Raw genomic sequence first — 17,071 nt, 5'->3', positions numbered from 1 at the left:
TGCCAGCAAGAAGATTCTCTGGGTTGCTTTGTGCCAACTTCGATAAGTGCGGATGACGCTCACTGTTTGGTGAATAGCATTATTAAGCCACACAGACTAATCGGCCAATGTCAATCATTCACTTGGTAATGGTTTGTCAGCTGCTCTTCCAGCATGAAGGCATTAATTTGTGCCATCATTCAAAACACATTCTGGGAAAATGCAATCTGAGTTCCAGACATGAAATAGAGAGTTCATTGTAAACCTAGTTGATGTTCCTTGAATAATTTGCAAGACAGGTTTGAAGCACGATGTCAATATTTAGAAGATATACAAGAATCAAGAAACTATTAATCAAGTATACCACAATAGTTTAATAAGAGCTTACATGAAGGATAGAACTTAGAAGGATAAAGCTCAAAAGAAAATTCAACTTTGCCATCATAGCAAAGTTTTTTAAGAAATGGGGGTGGGGGCTCTTCTGTTTCCAGTCTGCTTCACTTTTGCTGATGTTCATCCCCAAATCAATCTTTTTCCCAGCAATCTACAGTTTTAAGAAATCTGCATACAAGTCAAATGGATATAATAATTCCAAATGATAGATTTTAAAAATTTCTAAAAAGGCCCTGATTATTTATATTTTATCTACATTTATATTCTCTCTCCACCCCCCATTAAAATATGATTCTTGGAGGTTTACAAGATAAAGAAAAAAACTCAGAACTGATCCAAGGTGTCTGCAGTGAATGACTAGTGGTGGTGGGGTGTGTGTATGTTTGTGTGAAAACAGGATAGTGGTCACAACCATGCAGTTGAAGCTCCACTCTTTTTTTTATATGTGTGGTGACACCTACTAGTTCTCATGCCATGTATTTTTTTTTCTTTTTTATTAATTGTTCAAGATATAATTAAGGCACATAATGCAGAATATAAGACCGATAGAATACAAGTCTACAAAAGAATCAGGAAAAGCTAAAATGGTACAGGAATAAGCAAAGAAGCATATCAGACCATTGGCTTCTGGCCTTTTCCAGTGCAGGTATAAAAGTACATAAAAGTTAATCTCTTAACTATTAATTAAATTTCGTTGAGGTCACAAAATGTTGAGTGTTGACTCACTAGCATGTGAAATAAGTACAATCGTTTGGCAGTTTGAACATTTCTTCCCACTGTTCTTTTTTGGCATTGGAATATAAATTCATTTTTCCCAGTCCCTTGGCTGCTGCTTCGTTCTCTGTTTACCAACCACATGAACTTCACTTTCCAGAATGTCTGGCTTTAATTGAGTGATCAAACTGTCATACGTGTAATTGATTTGGGGATACTTCTTGAACCATTCTTCCATTTAGTCATGACATTTCTTATTTATATCTCCTTTCTCCTGTAGCCCTTTATCTTTGACTGTATATCTTTGTAAAACGTTTCCCTTGGTTTCTGTAGTTTTCTTAACTAAATCTCTTCTCGGTTTGTGTAATTGCCTATTCAGATATAACTGCTTGTTTCTTCTTGCTTTTCTCTAGAATTCTGCATTTAATATTTTCTTCTCTGTTGCCTCCCCCCTGCCCACTTTCTTCAAATATTTTCAGTATTAGCAGCAGACACCCATTTGCTTTTTTTCATTTCAGGGTATTTTTTAATTTTCGTTTGCTTCATCTTTAAAGATGTCATGATTTTCAGTCCAGAGTTGTTCTGTTTCCTAAATCTGAATTCATTCAATCTTTACAACATAATTGTATAGAATATTGTATAGAATATCTTGTTGGTCTCATAATTTTATTTGTTTTCTTAGCTTCAGTTCAATTTTGCAAGAAGAAGTACTTGGTCCTGTTTTTACTGAATGAAAAAGCTGTCTCCATCTTTATTCCCCTTCTTGCAGCTAACCCCAGATAATCAGACTGTTTTTATGTTGTTTTTCTGTTTGCTGATAAGTGGTTTTTTTTAATACAATACAAACATACAACGTTGCAAAGTTTTGTTGTCTAGCATCAAGGCTTCAGCAAGGGATCCATAGTAGGATTTAAGATGGATTACTCTGTATGCTTATTTGTGTTTACGTATTTTGATTGTCTTTTTTCCTTTTTTTAAATGTCTCTTTTATTTGTTGGCCAAAGACCAAAATAATATTGATCTAATTTCCGTCTTTACTTGTAGAGTATATGATGTCGGTGTTATTTGTCTGGTGATCTCCCTGCACAGAGTCATCTTTTAAGTTTTTGAAATAGGGCATTTGCAGTAAACATTGAATTTTCTTGGCAGAACTGTATTGGTTTACCTCTGCTTTGTTTTGTACACTATGGTCAAATGTTCTGATTATTTTAGATTTTACTTCTAGCTTTAGTATCTTGCCTCCTACAATTAGTATGACATCTTTTTTATTAAGTACTGCAAGTCACCACAGTAGTAAGTGCCATGGAATACAGTGGCCCTTAATTCAAGGTAATTTGGATCAGATCACCATATGAATTCTTATTATAAACCACCTAGAGATTTGGTTAGGTGTCTACCATAAGTTTAATAAATAAATTTCCTCTTGAGACCTACAGTATAGCTATTTTCTTCTTTTCTTCTCTTTAGTGTTATTTGGCTGTAATTTTTGCTAGGTGGCTGCTATATCTCATAAACTGCCTTTTTTGTCTTAAATAAACCTGCAGAAAAGACATCAGTAGGATCTCTAGCCAATACATTAATATTGATTTATTATCATTATTATTATTTCATCAAAAGATTGTCCTTATTTCAGATGCCTTACTTACAGTCTAATCTTTCAATTCTCTGATTTCATCCAATGTGATAGACCTGCGTTTCACACATCAAACACTTTAAAAAAAAAAATAGAGACTTTTAAAAACCCTGGTGGAACCAGTTTTTTCATGTGCCTTGCAATATGCATTTCATACTAGAGTGTATTTTTGACTTTTCAAACATTTCCGAGATTGATGCAAAGTTCTCTTGCTGATCCATCCTTGAAGATCAAGAGCTGGAGAATTATTTTTCTGCTTGGCTGCAGGCTCTGCTTAGCTTTTTGTTGGAAATGGCATCCAGCATAGGATTTTTCCCATCCCCTGCTTTTGGCATCTTATATTTCTAATGGTGTGATTTTTTTTCCTCCACTGTCTAATATTTTCGGAGTGGGATCTGTCAGGGAAATCAGGCCAAGAACCATGCTGAGCTGATATTTCCAACTCTAGTCCTTCATTATTCTCACCTTATGGACAGAACCTTGCCAGACTAAGGCTACTAAACTAACCTAATGGAAGATAACCCAGAAGGACTCTAGGGTGGAGCTACCTTGAACCTCTTAACCTTCCCAGCAAAAGAGTCTGGGCTGCAAAGCCTCTTATTTGACTGAAATGCGTTCCCTCCCTGGGAACCAGTGGCAGCGCCAGAATCCACCACAGGATCAGTATTCCATAACATATGCATCTCCTTCAACCTACACAAACCTACTCATGTCCATGTCCCACTCAAAGTCATGATCCCACTGTTCTGCCTCTCTGTCTAGCTTCCTGTATGTCCTTACAGCTGACTCACATTTTTGTTCTTCTTCATTAACCCAACCCTCTACTTTCTTCATTCATCACCTCAGTTAGCTGACCAGAGGGAGGCAAGATAGGAATGAAAAGAAGTCAAATACTCAGTATTTGTAATTAATGCAATTAACAGAGGGAGGTGAGACAATGTTGTTGGCCCAAAAGACACTTCCAGTGCCAGATGCAGGATGGTTCAGGAAGACACAGGCCAAGTGACTGGTGGGTTAGTTTGGAAAGCCACGAAAGTTCTGGTCTGTAGGATAGTTATAATATCTTGACTTATGCCAGACTTTTTCACAGAATTGGTGCTTTCTGTATTTGACTTTTCTAATATTCCAAAGAAGAAATCAACCAGATGCATCTTGACGTTTTTGACCGCACCCCAGACGTGCTCCTGAATTGGTTCAACAATTAATAGCTATCTGTACCTCACTCTGGGGCCAGTTAGTCATATTTATTTCAGACTAGTGCAAGAGAGATTTCGGTGAGTGTCAGTGGACAGTAAGAAAAGAATTCAATAAAGGCCAAGTTTTAATAGATGGAAAATTAATCTTCAGGCTCTGTCTCCTGAGGGATTTTCCTGTGCCATTATTGATCGTACTTCAGCTCCTGCCTCAGGAGAAAAATTGGTCTGAGTTAGGTCTTAATTGTATTCAAGGCCACATTGGATTACTTTGCTTCACAATAGAATAGCTTCTTTTGTCAGGCGGGTTGGTTGTTTTTTTAAAAAAATGAGAAATAGATGGAGATGCAGGAAACAAAAATAATGAATGGTTTATATTATTGATTTTAAAATATCATCTATGGTGTAGGTTTATTAATATTTTAAAAAGAATTTTTCCAGTTTTTCTAAAAATGTGACCATGCTTGAATATTTGATCACAGTAATTTTTTCTAATAGCTGGTATATATAAAAATCAATTTCATTTAATGAGCAAGAAAACTATTATTATTTTTTTACTATTTGACTTTTGCTTAGTCCTTTTAATATTTTTACTGGTTGTACTGTAGACAGCTGTAATTTAAAACTGACTCCATTCTTCCTCCATCTATTTACAGAAATGTGCCATCAATTATCCTAGAAGTACTTTAATATGGGCACATGGATAAAAAGAGACAGAGAAGGGGGGAAACTGTAGGAATTCTTAGGAGAAGCAATGAAATTTTTTCAGTTGTGGTGTTCTGGGGTAAAAGTGAGAAATTCCCATTTTCAGATGAGTGAAAATTATAGTTTCTCTTAACTATAGCTGAAAATTACAAAATTCATTTCTGTACGCATAAGATCATCATGCTGATTTTGTAGCATCACAGAAAACTGTATGGAGTTCAGCAGTCTGAAATACAAAGTAAGTGTATTGGTGTAACCACAGGTCATATCATAATAGCATACCATAAAATACAATAAAATAACAGTAGAATAGTTAAGTTTGTAAAATGAAGTAATAGGAAGAGTATTAGATGTAAGAAGGTTAAAACAAGATAAAGCCAGAGCTACAACTAATACCTTAAGTATTTCTTTCTAAGTTAAATGACAGCAGAGCAAAGTAGCAACCTGGCTCTTAACAGCTGGAAACATGTCTGCAAGAAGACAGTTCAGTTGTTTGAAGTTCGAGACCTTGAGTTCATCTACCATCAGTAATTTGGCCCTAATCTCACTGACAATGGGGCAGTGGAGGACATAATGAATAAGGTCCTCCACTTGACCAACACCACAAGGCAGAGACATTGTTCAACAGGGTGCTTACAAAATCTTCCTTCGAGATATGCTGAGGGCATGGTCTGCATGTGGAGGAATGTAAAAGCCCTTCTCACTTACCAATGAGGCATTGGAAATATTAGGTACTGGGAGAGGCTTCTATGTTTTTTATAGTGATGGTGAGTGGTGAAAGGTCCCCTGTGCAAGCATGAGTCATGTCTGACCCTTTGGGGGGATGCTGCTTTCGCAGTGTTTTCTTGGCAGACTATAGAGTGGGGTGGTTTGCCATTGCCTTCCCCAGTCGTCACCTTCCCCAGCAAGCTGGGTGCTCATTTCACCGACCTCAGAAGGATGGGAGGCTGAGTCAACCTGAACCGGCTACCCGAGAATCCAGCTTCCTCTGGGATCGAACTCGGGTCGTGGGGAGAGTTTTTGGCCACAATACTGCCACCTACCACTCTGTACCACACGATGCACTCATAGTGATGGTACCAAGATGAAAATTTGGATGATTGTACTGCAATGGCATCTTTATTGGCATCCTTTTCAAAAGCCTGTCTCTAGTATTTTCTCTGTTCCAAAAGTTAAGTTCTTCCAAAGGTGGTAGGGAATACCTCTGTAGGATGGGTAACAAAAATTTGGTCTATTGATTCTCAACTCCGCAATGAAGAAAACAGAATTTGGCAAGGTGGGATGCTTATTGTCCTAACAGTCAGGAGCCACGCTGAGATGAGGAATTGGTCTGTAGTGTTTTATTACTGCTACATTAGACAGAAAATCCTACCAAACTGAAGAAGCGTGGGAAAACCCAGACAGATAAACCCCAAAAGTCAAGGTGGGTCTGTTCTGTGTCTCTTTGAATGGCTGGATAGGGGCCCCCTCCTGCTCACCATCAGTGCTCATGACACTTATAGTACATCAACAATTCAAGATGTAGCCCTAGTTCCATCCTTAGGTAAGCAGTGGAGTTGGCCTGGGACAGGTCCAAGATCTTCCTTATGAAGTTGTTTTGGACTACTTCCAATTGGGTAATAACCTTCTTGTTCCAGATCTCAGATCTTCACCTTGCCCTGGAATATTTTAAGGGTTACAGCTGCCTTCCTTTAGAAGGCAGGGTCTAAACTGCCTTCCTTTAGAACAGAAAAACTTCATTGTAGCTTTTTTTTTCTGGAACCCATGGGGAACTCAAAGTGAGGGGACAAGAAGACCATTCATTCAATTGCAGCCCTTCTTTTTCCACCTTCTTCCATTGAGATGGGAGGTTTCAAGAAGAATCATGAGAATTGTATACTGAGGTCAGCTCCCAGGCTGACCTGGGGTCTAAGCTGCCTTCCTTTAGAACAGAAAAACTTCAGAATAGTATCCACTGAAATGCTTCTCATACTTACCATCCACTTCATTGGAACACTGCAGATCCTTCTGATCTTTTGCATTCTGCTGTTCACTTTTAAGTGCTAACCATAAATAATACGTACTTTATTGGGTGCTGCTCCATCTCTGTTTTTTCTCTACTGTAATAGATGTGAATGGTAGCCTGATTTGGATTGGGATCACCTTATGGGGAAGAGAAAAATCTTAATTTTTCCCCTATCTGTTCATTCATGTTATCCCTTATGTCTCTTTGTGTTTGTTTTCATAGCTCTGTAGGCTTCGGTCGGATAAAAAAAAAGAATGAATGTGTGGATTGTGAGTGTGGTTTTTTTTTAAAACAAGAGAGCTGAGGGGGAAAGCAGTGTTGATGTGGATTAGCCATGATGTGTTTGAAATGTAGTAAAGCTGGAGGTGGAGCAAATTGAAGATCACACCATTCATAATACTTTTAAGCTATCGCCCCATTTAAGAATTCTTCTGGGCATGTGGAGAAGTTAAAGTGAAACTGTACTTGTTCACTGGAATGTTAGCCATCACAGTTTAGAACACTGATTTATTTAAGTTCCCAGATCAGCCTGGGAGCTGACCTCAGTATACAATTCTCATGATTCTTCTTGAAACCTCCCATCTCAATGGAAGAAGGTGGAAAAAGAAGGGCTGCAATTGAATGAATGGTCTTCTTGTCCCCTCACTTTGAGTTCCCCATGGGTTCCAGAAAAAAAAAGCTACAATGTTTAGATAGTACCTTTACTTTTGGGTGAAGTTCTCTTAGAGGGGAGATCAGTTGATAATTTTCCCAGATTGTTTTTCCATATTCGGTGGAAATTTAGTGCTGCTTTTAATAGAAAATGAATGTTTGGATATTTATCAAAAGAATACCTGCATGGCCCCTAACTCGTTTCAACAAATCATTGTTGGTCCCTCATTGAAAGAATTAAAATAGCTAGTTATCTGAGAATGCTAGTGACAATTCAATGAATTTCAGAAGTGAAGTGAAGCATCAGCTGGGTCAAATAGCAACTTTAGGGTTACTTTTAAAATTTTTATCATTTCAGCTGCTGACCCAAATAAAGTGCTGAACAATCTTTTTCCGTGCTGCAGATTAGATTCTGCAGTTTAGACCCTGCCTTCACCAAACAAATTCAAAATTCACTTGAGAAGTAGGGCTGGACAAAATATGAAAGTTAAATCCTTTTATAATCCTATATAAAGAGCTTACATGTAGATAGAAGAAACCAACACTGTAGTATGCAGCAGGCTCAGCCACTGAGCCATCTTTAAGCTAACGGACCTAATTCATAGTCCTTGGACTAACAAACATGTTTCAGTAAAAACCATTATTGATGTTTGCAGCAGTGCAGTTGCTAGTTCAAAGATTATGTACAAAATATAGATACAAGGAGAAACAATGCAGATCAATACATAATTTTTTGTGCAGTTTTTAAAAAAACGCTGGCTAAAGTGGAAATTGGATGGAATTGATTTATGTTTAAATCTGTGAAAAATTGACATGGACTAAGCAGTGATTGCTCCATCCACTGAGAGTTTACTGTGGTATCTGAAATTACCCTTCCTGTAATTCGTAAATCTTCCCACGTCGCCTGGGAATGAAAATACTAGAGTGAACTAAATCACCCATGCCAGTGGGGTGGGGGGAATACCAAACTGAAATGCTCCTTTCTTTGTAAATCAATACATCCTTTCTCTGAAGATAACATCTACAGAAGAAGAAGGGGTCTACTACAGCCTTTCTCAGCCCTTTGACCCTGGAGGAACCCTATAATTATTTTTCAGGCTTCGGGGAACCCCTGCCTGAAAAATTTAGAGCAGCAGTTACAAAATTGTTATATTTGTTTCATGTGTAGGCCTCTATATATGCATTAACAGTGTTCTTAAACTACACATAAAAAATGAAACTTACCTCTTTAATGTGAAGTTGCCTGAATTTGAAATAGTTTTTTAAATAAATCTTGACCTCCCAAGCAACCCCTAGTGACCTCTCACGGAACCCTAGGGTTTCATGGAACCCTAGTGGAGAAACCCTGGTCTAATGTATTCTGTTTCCTGCTTTACAGTACTCCTTCTTAACTTGCAAAGAGGTTGTTTTAATTGATTGATTATGTGCCATTAATTCAGTGTTGACTCTTAGCAACCACATAGATAGATTTTCCCCATGAGGTTGTTTTCATATGGTTGCTTTAATTTTTATTAATTGAAAATCATGTAGTCCATGTTCTAGCTTCAGGACTTTTCATCTATTTTTGTACCATGTATAGGGCAATGGTTATTTGCTCTCAATCCCTTCTTTTGGTACATGTATTCTCTTGCCACAGATGCTCTCTGCTCTCTGCTTGTGAATAGAAAGAAAGTCATTTTCTGACTCTTTGTGGGATGCTGCTTTCGCAATGTTTTCTTGGCAAACTATAGAGTGGGGGGGTTTGCCATTGCCTTCCCCAGTCATAATTACCTTTCCCCCAGCAGGCTGGGTACTCATTTTACCAACCTTGGAAGGATGGGAGGCTGAGTCGACCTGAGCCAGGTACCCAAGAATCCAGCTTCCACTGGGATCGAACTCAGGTCATGGGGAGAGTTTCACTTGCAATAGTGCCACCTAACACTCTGCGCCACACGAGGCTCTACTGTCTGTGAATAAAGCTAAATAAAATGGCATATGACATTAAAGATATTGCCTGCATAACTGCGTAAAGGAAAGAAAAAGAATGAACTGGGACCTTCACACATAGGGAGGCAAGGATTCGCCCTTGCTTCCCCCTCTAATTAAAAATCTCTGGACGTCAGTTAGCAAACAAAGCAAATCAAGAAAATGCAAATTGCTATAAATGCACTGTCAGACCATAAAAAGATACAGCAGATGTTTTTTTGACAATATGATGTCTGGGCCAATTTTACGTTAACGCAACTCTGTTAAGAATCCATTTTACCCTATCAAACACCACTTCCTTTGTGGCACCACTGTGAGGAATATAAAACATTTCCAGGAAAAAACTTTTGCTTCTCACTCCCTGCAAACCTTTATTTTTTTCAATAGTATGTGAACATTTGATTGATTGATTGATTTGATTTCAATTATATACATACCTACACATAGGCATACATGCCAGCCATGCTATTCCCTTTCAGAGTAAGCCACATTACATCAAGTGCAGAAAAGGTATAACAACTAGTGAGTAGAAGATATTAAAGGCAGGAAGTAAAAAAGGAAAGGAAAAGAAAGGAAAAATATATCTTAATCTAGCATAGACCAACACCATTCACTTTCCATTCCTGTAAGCTTTATTTCTGCCATTTCTGTATACAGGTAGTCCTCACTTACCAACCACAATTGGGACCAGCAACTCTGTCGCTAAGTGGCACGATTGTTAAGCATCACGTGACCACATTGACTTATGATATCAGTTCTGACTGCAGTTGTTAAACATGACATCATGTGATGGTGACTGGCAACTTCCTGCCAGCTTCCCCATTTACTTTGCCTGTCAGAAGCTGGCTATGAAGGTTGAAAATGGTGATCATGTGACCATGGGACACTGCAACTATCATAAATGTATGCCAGTTGCCAAGTGTCTGAATTGTGATCACGTGACCATGGGGATGCTGCGATGGCTGCAACTTCAAGGACTGGTCATAAGTCTCCTTTTTCAGCGCCATCGTAAGTTTGAACAGTTGCTTAATGAGTGGTCAGTAAGCGAGGACTTCATGAATTGCCTTTTATTCTTATTGCCATGTCTCTGGACATCACATCTCTAATGCCACCATAGACACTAGTTAAATGTTTATAAACATATGAAACAACTACTGTAAGAGGCCATTGCCCATCCATGTTTTATTCTCTGCTCAATGTTAAATGACTATCTAAGCATTCTATTTTCTCATTTGTTCCTTCCTTCCGTCATATGCTACTGTTATTGTCCTGACTAAGCAAAGACCACACCGAGATGAGGCGGAAGTCTCTAGAGTTTTATTACTGCTATTGTAGACAGGAAAATCCTACCAACCTGAAGAAGTGTGGGAAAACCCAGACAGATAAACCCCAAAAGTCAAGGCGGGTCTGTTCTGGGTTTCTTTGAATGACAGCTCAAATTCTCTAAATTAAGCATGCGTTTTCCCCCCTGGATAGGGGCCCCCTCCTGCTCACCATCAGTACTCATGACAGTTATCCCATTCAGCAACCAACTTTCAACTCCATACCAGTGAATAATTGGAAACTTTAAAAAATTCTCCTATAATTCCTGCATTCATTTTTGCTACCTTTCCCTTCCTCTTATCAATAAGAACATTTTTCAATTATCAGACACAAGTACTGTCTTCATGCATGCAAAACAAATTAGATAGCCATTCAATAAGCAAGCACATCTCTAGTTTAACATGTATCCAGTTATACCAACTACACCTGCAGCCTTACCATTTTTCAGCATTCTCCCAGCATGACTTCCTATCATCAGGTTTCTTACACTAACATTTATCATATTCATTTCAGTTCCAGTCTTCATTATATCATTATCATTCCCATGCAATCTCCAGTAACCCTTCATTTCAGTTACAGCTCAATTATTTCATTTTTTTATTTTTAAGCGCATTCACTCTTCTGGAGGGTCCTAATCCTCTTCACTCACTTCAAAAATATATTTTTTTTTAAATCAGATTTACTCTGCATTTTTCCTGCTGCTTTTACTTGTAATAGTTTCATGCTCTCTTTGTTCTTTTCAACTATCTTTTTCTCTATATATACATTACATTATATCTTTCTCTGATCCACATTTTGCAGCAATCATTCTCTTAAATGCATTTTTCTCACCCACAGCCTTTTTTGATTCATCATTTCACCAAGCATCATTTTCAAACTTCCCATTAGTGTAACTCTACACACTTCTGTGGCACTCTGTAATATAATTCTTTTTCCCTGCATACTTCACTTATTCTGTCACTCTTTCATTATAAACAATCACATAAATCATATTTTCAAATTTACATTCATTCATTTGTCATGTGAATATCTCTGGTCACCATTCTCATTCAGTGTTGGGTCTCCAAATGAATCAATAAAATTTTTAACTCTTTCCTGTCATGCCTATCCACCCATTCATTTTTCTGTTGAATCACATTTGTTCAGAATGTTACACATTTCCCCCACCCCCACCCCCACACACCTCATCTCTGCTTCTTTCATTAACACATTCACAGGAGCATAAAATGCAACTAACACTAACCTATGGATTCCTGTTTTTGCATGTGTCCACAACAACCTATGTGATACCAATTCATGTTTTTGGACGTGCATTTTAGCTCATTCATTCATAACTAACCCTACACCTTCATTTTCCTGAATGCATTCATCAAATCTGCCTCACAAGATTAGACTACCTTCATTCACATCTATTACCTCTTCCCCTTTTCTCTTAGTTTCACAAGATAAGCAACATATCATTTTCTTCCTTTCCTATCATTTATTAATCATGTTTTTTTTTAATTATTTGTTCCTCATACATTGCAAATCACAAGCTTGAGTATACCATAATTTTCCCCTGGCACTCATCATAATTTGGTCAAAAGATGATTGTTTCACATAATTGAATTAGTAATCTAGGGAAGGTGGAGACCAGACTACAGACTTAGTTGTCTTCATGCCCCACGCAGCAATTCCTGCTAACAGTAAGAATGGTTTTGGTCAATTTTGGGACATTTGGACCAGTATGCTATAAGCACAATCAAAGTCCTTTGCCACCTCTTCTATTTCCATGTTCTTCTATGCAAGCTAGGATTCCCAATTTAGAGATCACCTTCCAAGTTCACATATTGTTGTTTGCATCCCACTAAATAGGGGGTGCATGCTGGGAACTGACATAGAGTCAGGAGGTATTCAAACATCCAGTTCTTAATGTATGAGTTATAGAGAATATTGTAGGGCAGAACATTTTATTGGGACTACAAAAAAGTAGGAGGAACTATTTCTTTCCAGCTTCAGTTGAAATAATAATAAAATCATGTTCAGTGGAAATTGGCATATGAAACAGAGAATGGGGCTCAAATCTTTTTCCTTAAAGAACCCATCCATAGTGTTGTACATTGGGAAGCATGCAGCATATTCTACATCTATAGCATGAAGTAATCAAGTTCTATGTACTTAGATCTGGCCTGTCCCCAGATAGCAGGTGTAATTTATATTTACACATTATGTATTATATTTTAATATTTTGCTCCCTTTTTCCCCCCTTCTTGAAAAGTCTGGAAGAAATGAGAATGAAACTGGTAGCCAGAGAATCAAACCTGTGTTTGAAGAGGATCCTCTCTTTGGTCGCCAGACATCATACCAACATGCTGCTGTCCATATTCCAACTGATATATATGATGGCTGTAAGTATGGAGGAAACTCATGTAATTTTCTTCAATATCCCATTCCTGAAGGATGTAGCTTTGTCTTTGTTTCTAATATTGCATGGATATTTTTCTTGAAATTTCCCCTTTCCTACACACACGCGCGCACACACAAACACAGGCATGAACATTTCATCTGGGCAGACAAACAGGTAAGACAACAGACTCTGCATGGAGCAGATCAATTTTCTGTGCTAACATCAGTTGGGGGATGATGTCATTATGTAAATGTCATGCATTGCTTGCTGATGCCATCTTTTGCATCCTTTTTGGAATGGCACTATGGCAGAAAGGATGTAAGTCTCCTTGACGACTTACTTTATGATTCAGAGGACACTGGTCCATAATGCACACCCCTCCTACCCCTGTTCAGATAAGAATTCACTGTGCAGTTAATAGGATGTCTACGGAAGCTCACAGATTTTCCCTTTGTAATTCAGTGTAGCACAGCTTTATGAATTTCACTGATCCAAATGAGGCATTTGTAACTTCTCAGCGACCATTCTGTACAAGTCTACTCAGAAAAAAATGCCACTGAAGTGAATGATACATCCCTGATGCTTCCTAAGGCTGCTGTGTACGTTCACTCCAAGAATCAAACATATTCTAACCCCACCCCGAAGGGTTTTTTGTCCTGCTCTGCTAGATGATTTTGCAGTAGCTTTTGCTTTGTCAGTTTAAAAGCTAAGAGGAGGGTGTAATGTCGGCTAATGAAAATATTGAAAACTTTCATCCTAAAACAAGATTGGACAGCTTATGGTCATCTGGTGAACTTCAACAGCCTCCTATGAAAAATCAGTTTATTCCTTCCCAACTCCCTGCTAGGAAGTAAAGACAGTAGTGGAAGTGGCAGAGAGAGATTAAAAAATAGGGTTATAGTACCACCCATTTTTGGCAAATGCAGAGCCTCTACCAAGTTACATACTGGTAGTTCTCACTTAACAACCACAATTGGGACCAGAATTCTGGTTTCTAAGTGAAGCGGTCATTAAACAAATCCAACCCAGTTTTACGACCTTTTTGCTGCAGTTGTTAAGTGAATCACCTCAGGCGTGTGGTTCCCCATTGATTTTGCTTGCCAGATGCCAGCTGGGGAGGTTGAAAATAGTGATCATGAGACCATGGGATTCTGCGATGGTCATAAATGTGAACTGGTTGCCAAGCACCCAAATTGTGATCACTTGAGTGCGGGGATGCTGTGGCAGTCGTAAGTGTGAGGACCGATTGTAAGTCGGTTTTCCCAGCACTGGTGTAAGTCTGAACTGTCACAAAATGAATGGTCATTAAGTGAGGACTACCTTTAGTAAGGAATGCTGTTCATAGCAGGAAGAGAGAAAGAAAAATCTATTTCTACCCCAAGAAATAGGGAGAAAAAGCAGCTTTGGCACATGAAAGAGCAGTCTTCTTCATGGATGTGCCTGATGGAGTCATGTAATCATAGATTTTGCATCCTCAGGTAGCTGAATCCTCAAGAATCATTAAAGTATCATTAGCCCAATGACCAGGGTATCATTCTGAAGGCCATTGAAAGGATAGCAGTGACAGGAACTAAGAAGACAGGGGACAAAACCTGTATTAAACCGCTGAGCTGTCGATCGGAAGGTCGGCGGTTCGAAACCGCGCGGTGGGGTGAGCTCCCGTTGTTAATCCCAGCTCCTGCACACCAAGCAGTTCGAAAACATGCAAATGTGAGTAGATTAATTGGTACCGCTTCGGCGGGAAGGTAACGGCGTTCCGTGAGTCATGCTGGCCACATGACCCGGAAGTGTCCTATGGACAACGCCGGCTCCAAGGCTTAGAAACGGAGATGAGCACCGCCCCCTAGAGTCGGACTCGACTGGACTTTACGTCAAGGGAAACCTTTACCTTTACTTTACAAAGTATACACAGAATATGGGAGCACCTTCAGGACTAACCAACATAAGGCTTATATGCCAATAAATTCAAAGGTGGTCTCAGTCTCTGTCTATTTAGGAAGTAGGAACTGTCCCTGATTAGTACGTCCATTTATAATACGTGTTAATTAGACTGTCTGTCTTTTTCAAATTTCAAGGCAGCTCAACTCCTTGAATAAAAAAGATTAAAACAAAAAACTATACATATAAAAAGAGATCCTGACCAACCAGGGGAACAATATTCCCAACCATAAACCAAGCATAACTAAAGGGGGCTCTGCAATTACCCTGTCCCAGGGCCTGGAGAACTACCAGGCTTTTAATAGTTTCCTGAATGCCATAAGGGTGGTAGTTGTGAAATCTTTGGGGGGATGCCATTCCAGAGGGCAGGCACAACAGCAGAGGAAGTGTGTTTCCTTGGTCCTGTAAGATGACACTGTTTAATTGACAGGACTTGGAGTACATGTATCAGGCAGGCAGAAACAATTGGAGATGAGCCAGGCCCTATGCTGTGTGGAGCTTTAAAGGTCATAATCAGGACCTTGAATTGTACCTAGAAGCTAACTGGTAACCAGTGCAGCTCATGGAGCAGTGGAATCACATGAGCATTATGCCACATTGGCCATGCTGCTGCATTCTGGACCAGTTGTAGCTTCCAGATTGTCTTCAAGGGTGTATAGATAGCCTGATATACAGCACTTTGTAGTGACCCAATCATGAGATGACCAGGACATGAGTGACTGTCCTAAAGGGCTTCATTATCAAGCAAAGGTTATCTGTCTGGATGACTACTATACTTATCCTGGAATGTAGACTCCATTAAGATGGTGTGATCGAATTGAATCTAATTATCCATTCAGTCGTATCTGACCTTTGGTGATTCTGTAAGCCAGCTCTCTCCATGATTTCCGATCTTGTACAGCTTCTTTCAGTTGCTTTATATTTTGTCCTGTCTGCCTTGATTACATCCAAACAGCGAGTTCTTTGGCATCCTAGTCGTCTTTTGCCCCTGACCGTTCCAAGCATAACATCTTTCTCCAACGATGTTGATCTCACGACATGACTGAAGTAACCAAGTCTAAGTTTTGTTATTTTTCCTTCTAGTGACATGACCGGTTTTATGCACTTCAACACTTCTTTGATGGTGTGATAGTGCTGGATAAAGATACAGTATAATACAGAATAGAAGAATTATCCTATTCTCCCATTCTTCAGTGATTTCATACTTTTTCAGGTAGACAAGGCTGCCAAAGGGGGAAGATAGAAATTATTGAAATAAATCAATGGTGTGGTATCCAATTTATGGCATAAAGACAGTGGCCATTGAAGCCTTCAAGAATGCATAGAGGGAGTAATGGGTTGGATGAAACCCATAAGGAATAAATGTGATGCTCTTTCAGATTTACAAATATAATTTTGGAAACGTCCTTTAATTCTGTCATCTCCAGGCTCTATGGAAATCTTATGGTGAATTGTAGACCCTAACTTGACTTGTATTTATTTAAAGTTTTCCCTGATTGTGTGTGTCTGTATCTCTAATTATTACCCAAGTAGAAACATTAATGTCAAAAGCAGTGGGTGGAGAGAGAGTTGAATGCAATTTCTCTGGCAGCACATCAAATTTGGAGGATTATTCTATGATTCTGACTTTATTCACTTAAAGGTGCACTGTAATTGCTGGATTAGAGTGGAAACCGCTGATATTTTAGGTATTCAACTAGTTATTATGAGAACTTTGATTATTTCTGAAAGGCTAATTTATATTCTGGAGTGGAGTAGGAGAGAGAGAGATGATTCATAGGTAAAATCTCACTTGAAATATTTTAATTTAATTCTGACTTTTCAGGCTGACATACACTTTCATTAAGCACATAATGCAAAAATAGTAAGTTAGTGGGGAAACCTTTCAGCATGAATATTCAATATAATTTTACCATATGGACAAATGGATTGCTCCTCTAGATAGAGTTTGAATAGGAAAGAAGTTGTGATGGAAGGTAGATCATGTTTTGAACATGAAAGATGGCAGGCTTATACATCATGCACTAGATTTGAAATATACTGTCCAGGAAGCCATTTTATAAGCATGAAGGAGCAGTTTCTGGAATTTTTGGAACAGTGAGTAGAAGTTTGGTCTGAAAGGCTGAGTGCTTAGAACCAAAATTTCCATACCTATGAACATAAGCAGTAAATGGAGAAAAATGTAA

General features: G+C 38.6%; 1 protein-coding gene across 1 annotated transcript in view; it reads left to right on the top strand.

Annotated features, from left to right (window-relative positions):
• Nucleotides 1–17,071, top strand: part of CACNA2D1 (calcium voltage-gated channel auxiliary subunit alpha2delta 1) — a 416,604-nt gene that overhangs the window by 254,356 nt on the left and 145,177 nt on the right. Inside the window, exon 6 of the mRNA XM_063308113.1 lies at nucleotides 12,819–12,948. Coding sequence (XP_063164183.1) covers nucleotides 12,819–12,948 — 130 coding nt within the window. The remainder of the gene's footprint in view (nucleotides 1–12,818; nucleotides 12,949–17,071) is intronic.

This window comes from Candoia aspera, chromosome 7 (genome assembly GCF_035149785.1).
Source record: "Candoia aspera isolate rCanAsp1 chromosome 7, rCanAsp1.hap2, whole genome shotgun sequence".
NCBI classification, from domain to species: domain Eukaryota; kingdom Metazoa; phylum Chordata; class Lepidosauria; order Squamata; family Boidae; genus Candoia; species Candoia aspera.
The sequence above is the reverse complement of the archived record's forward strand: the minus strand, read 5'-3'. Positions and strand labels throughout refer to the sequence as shown.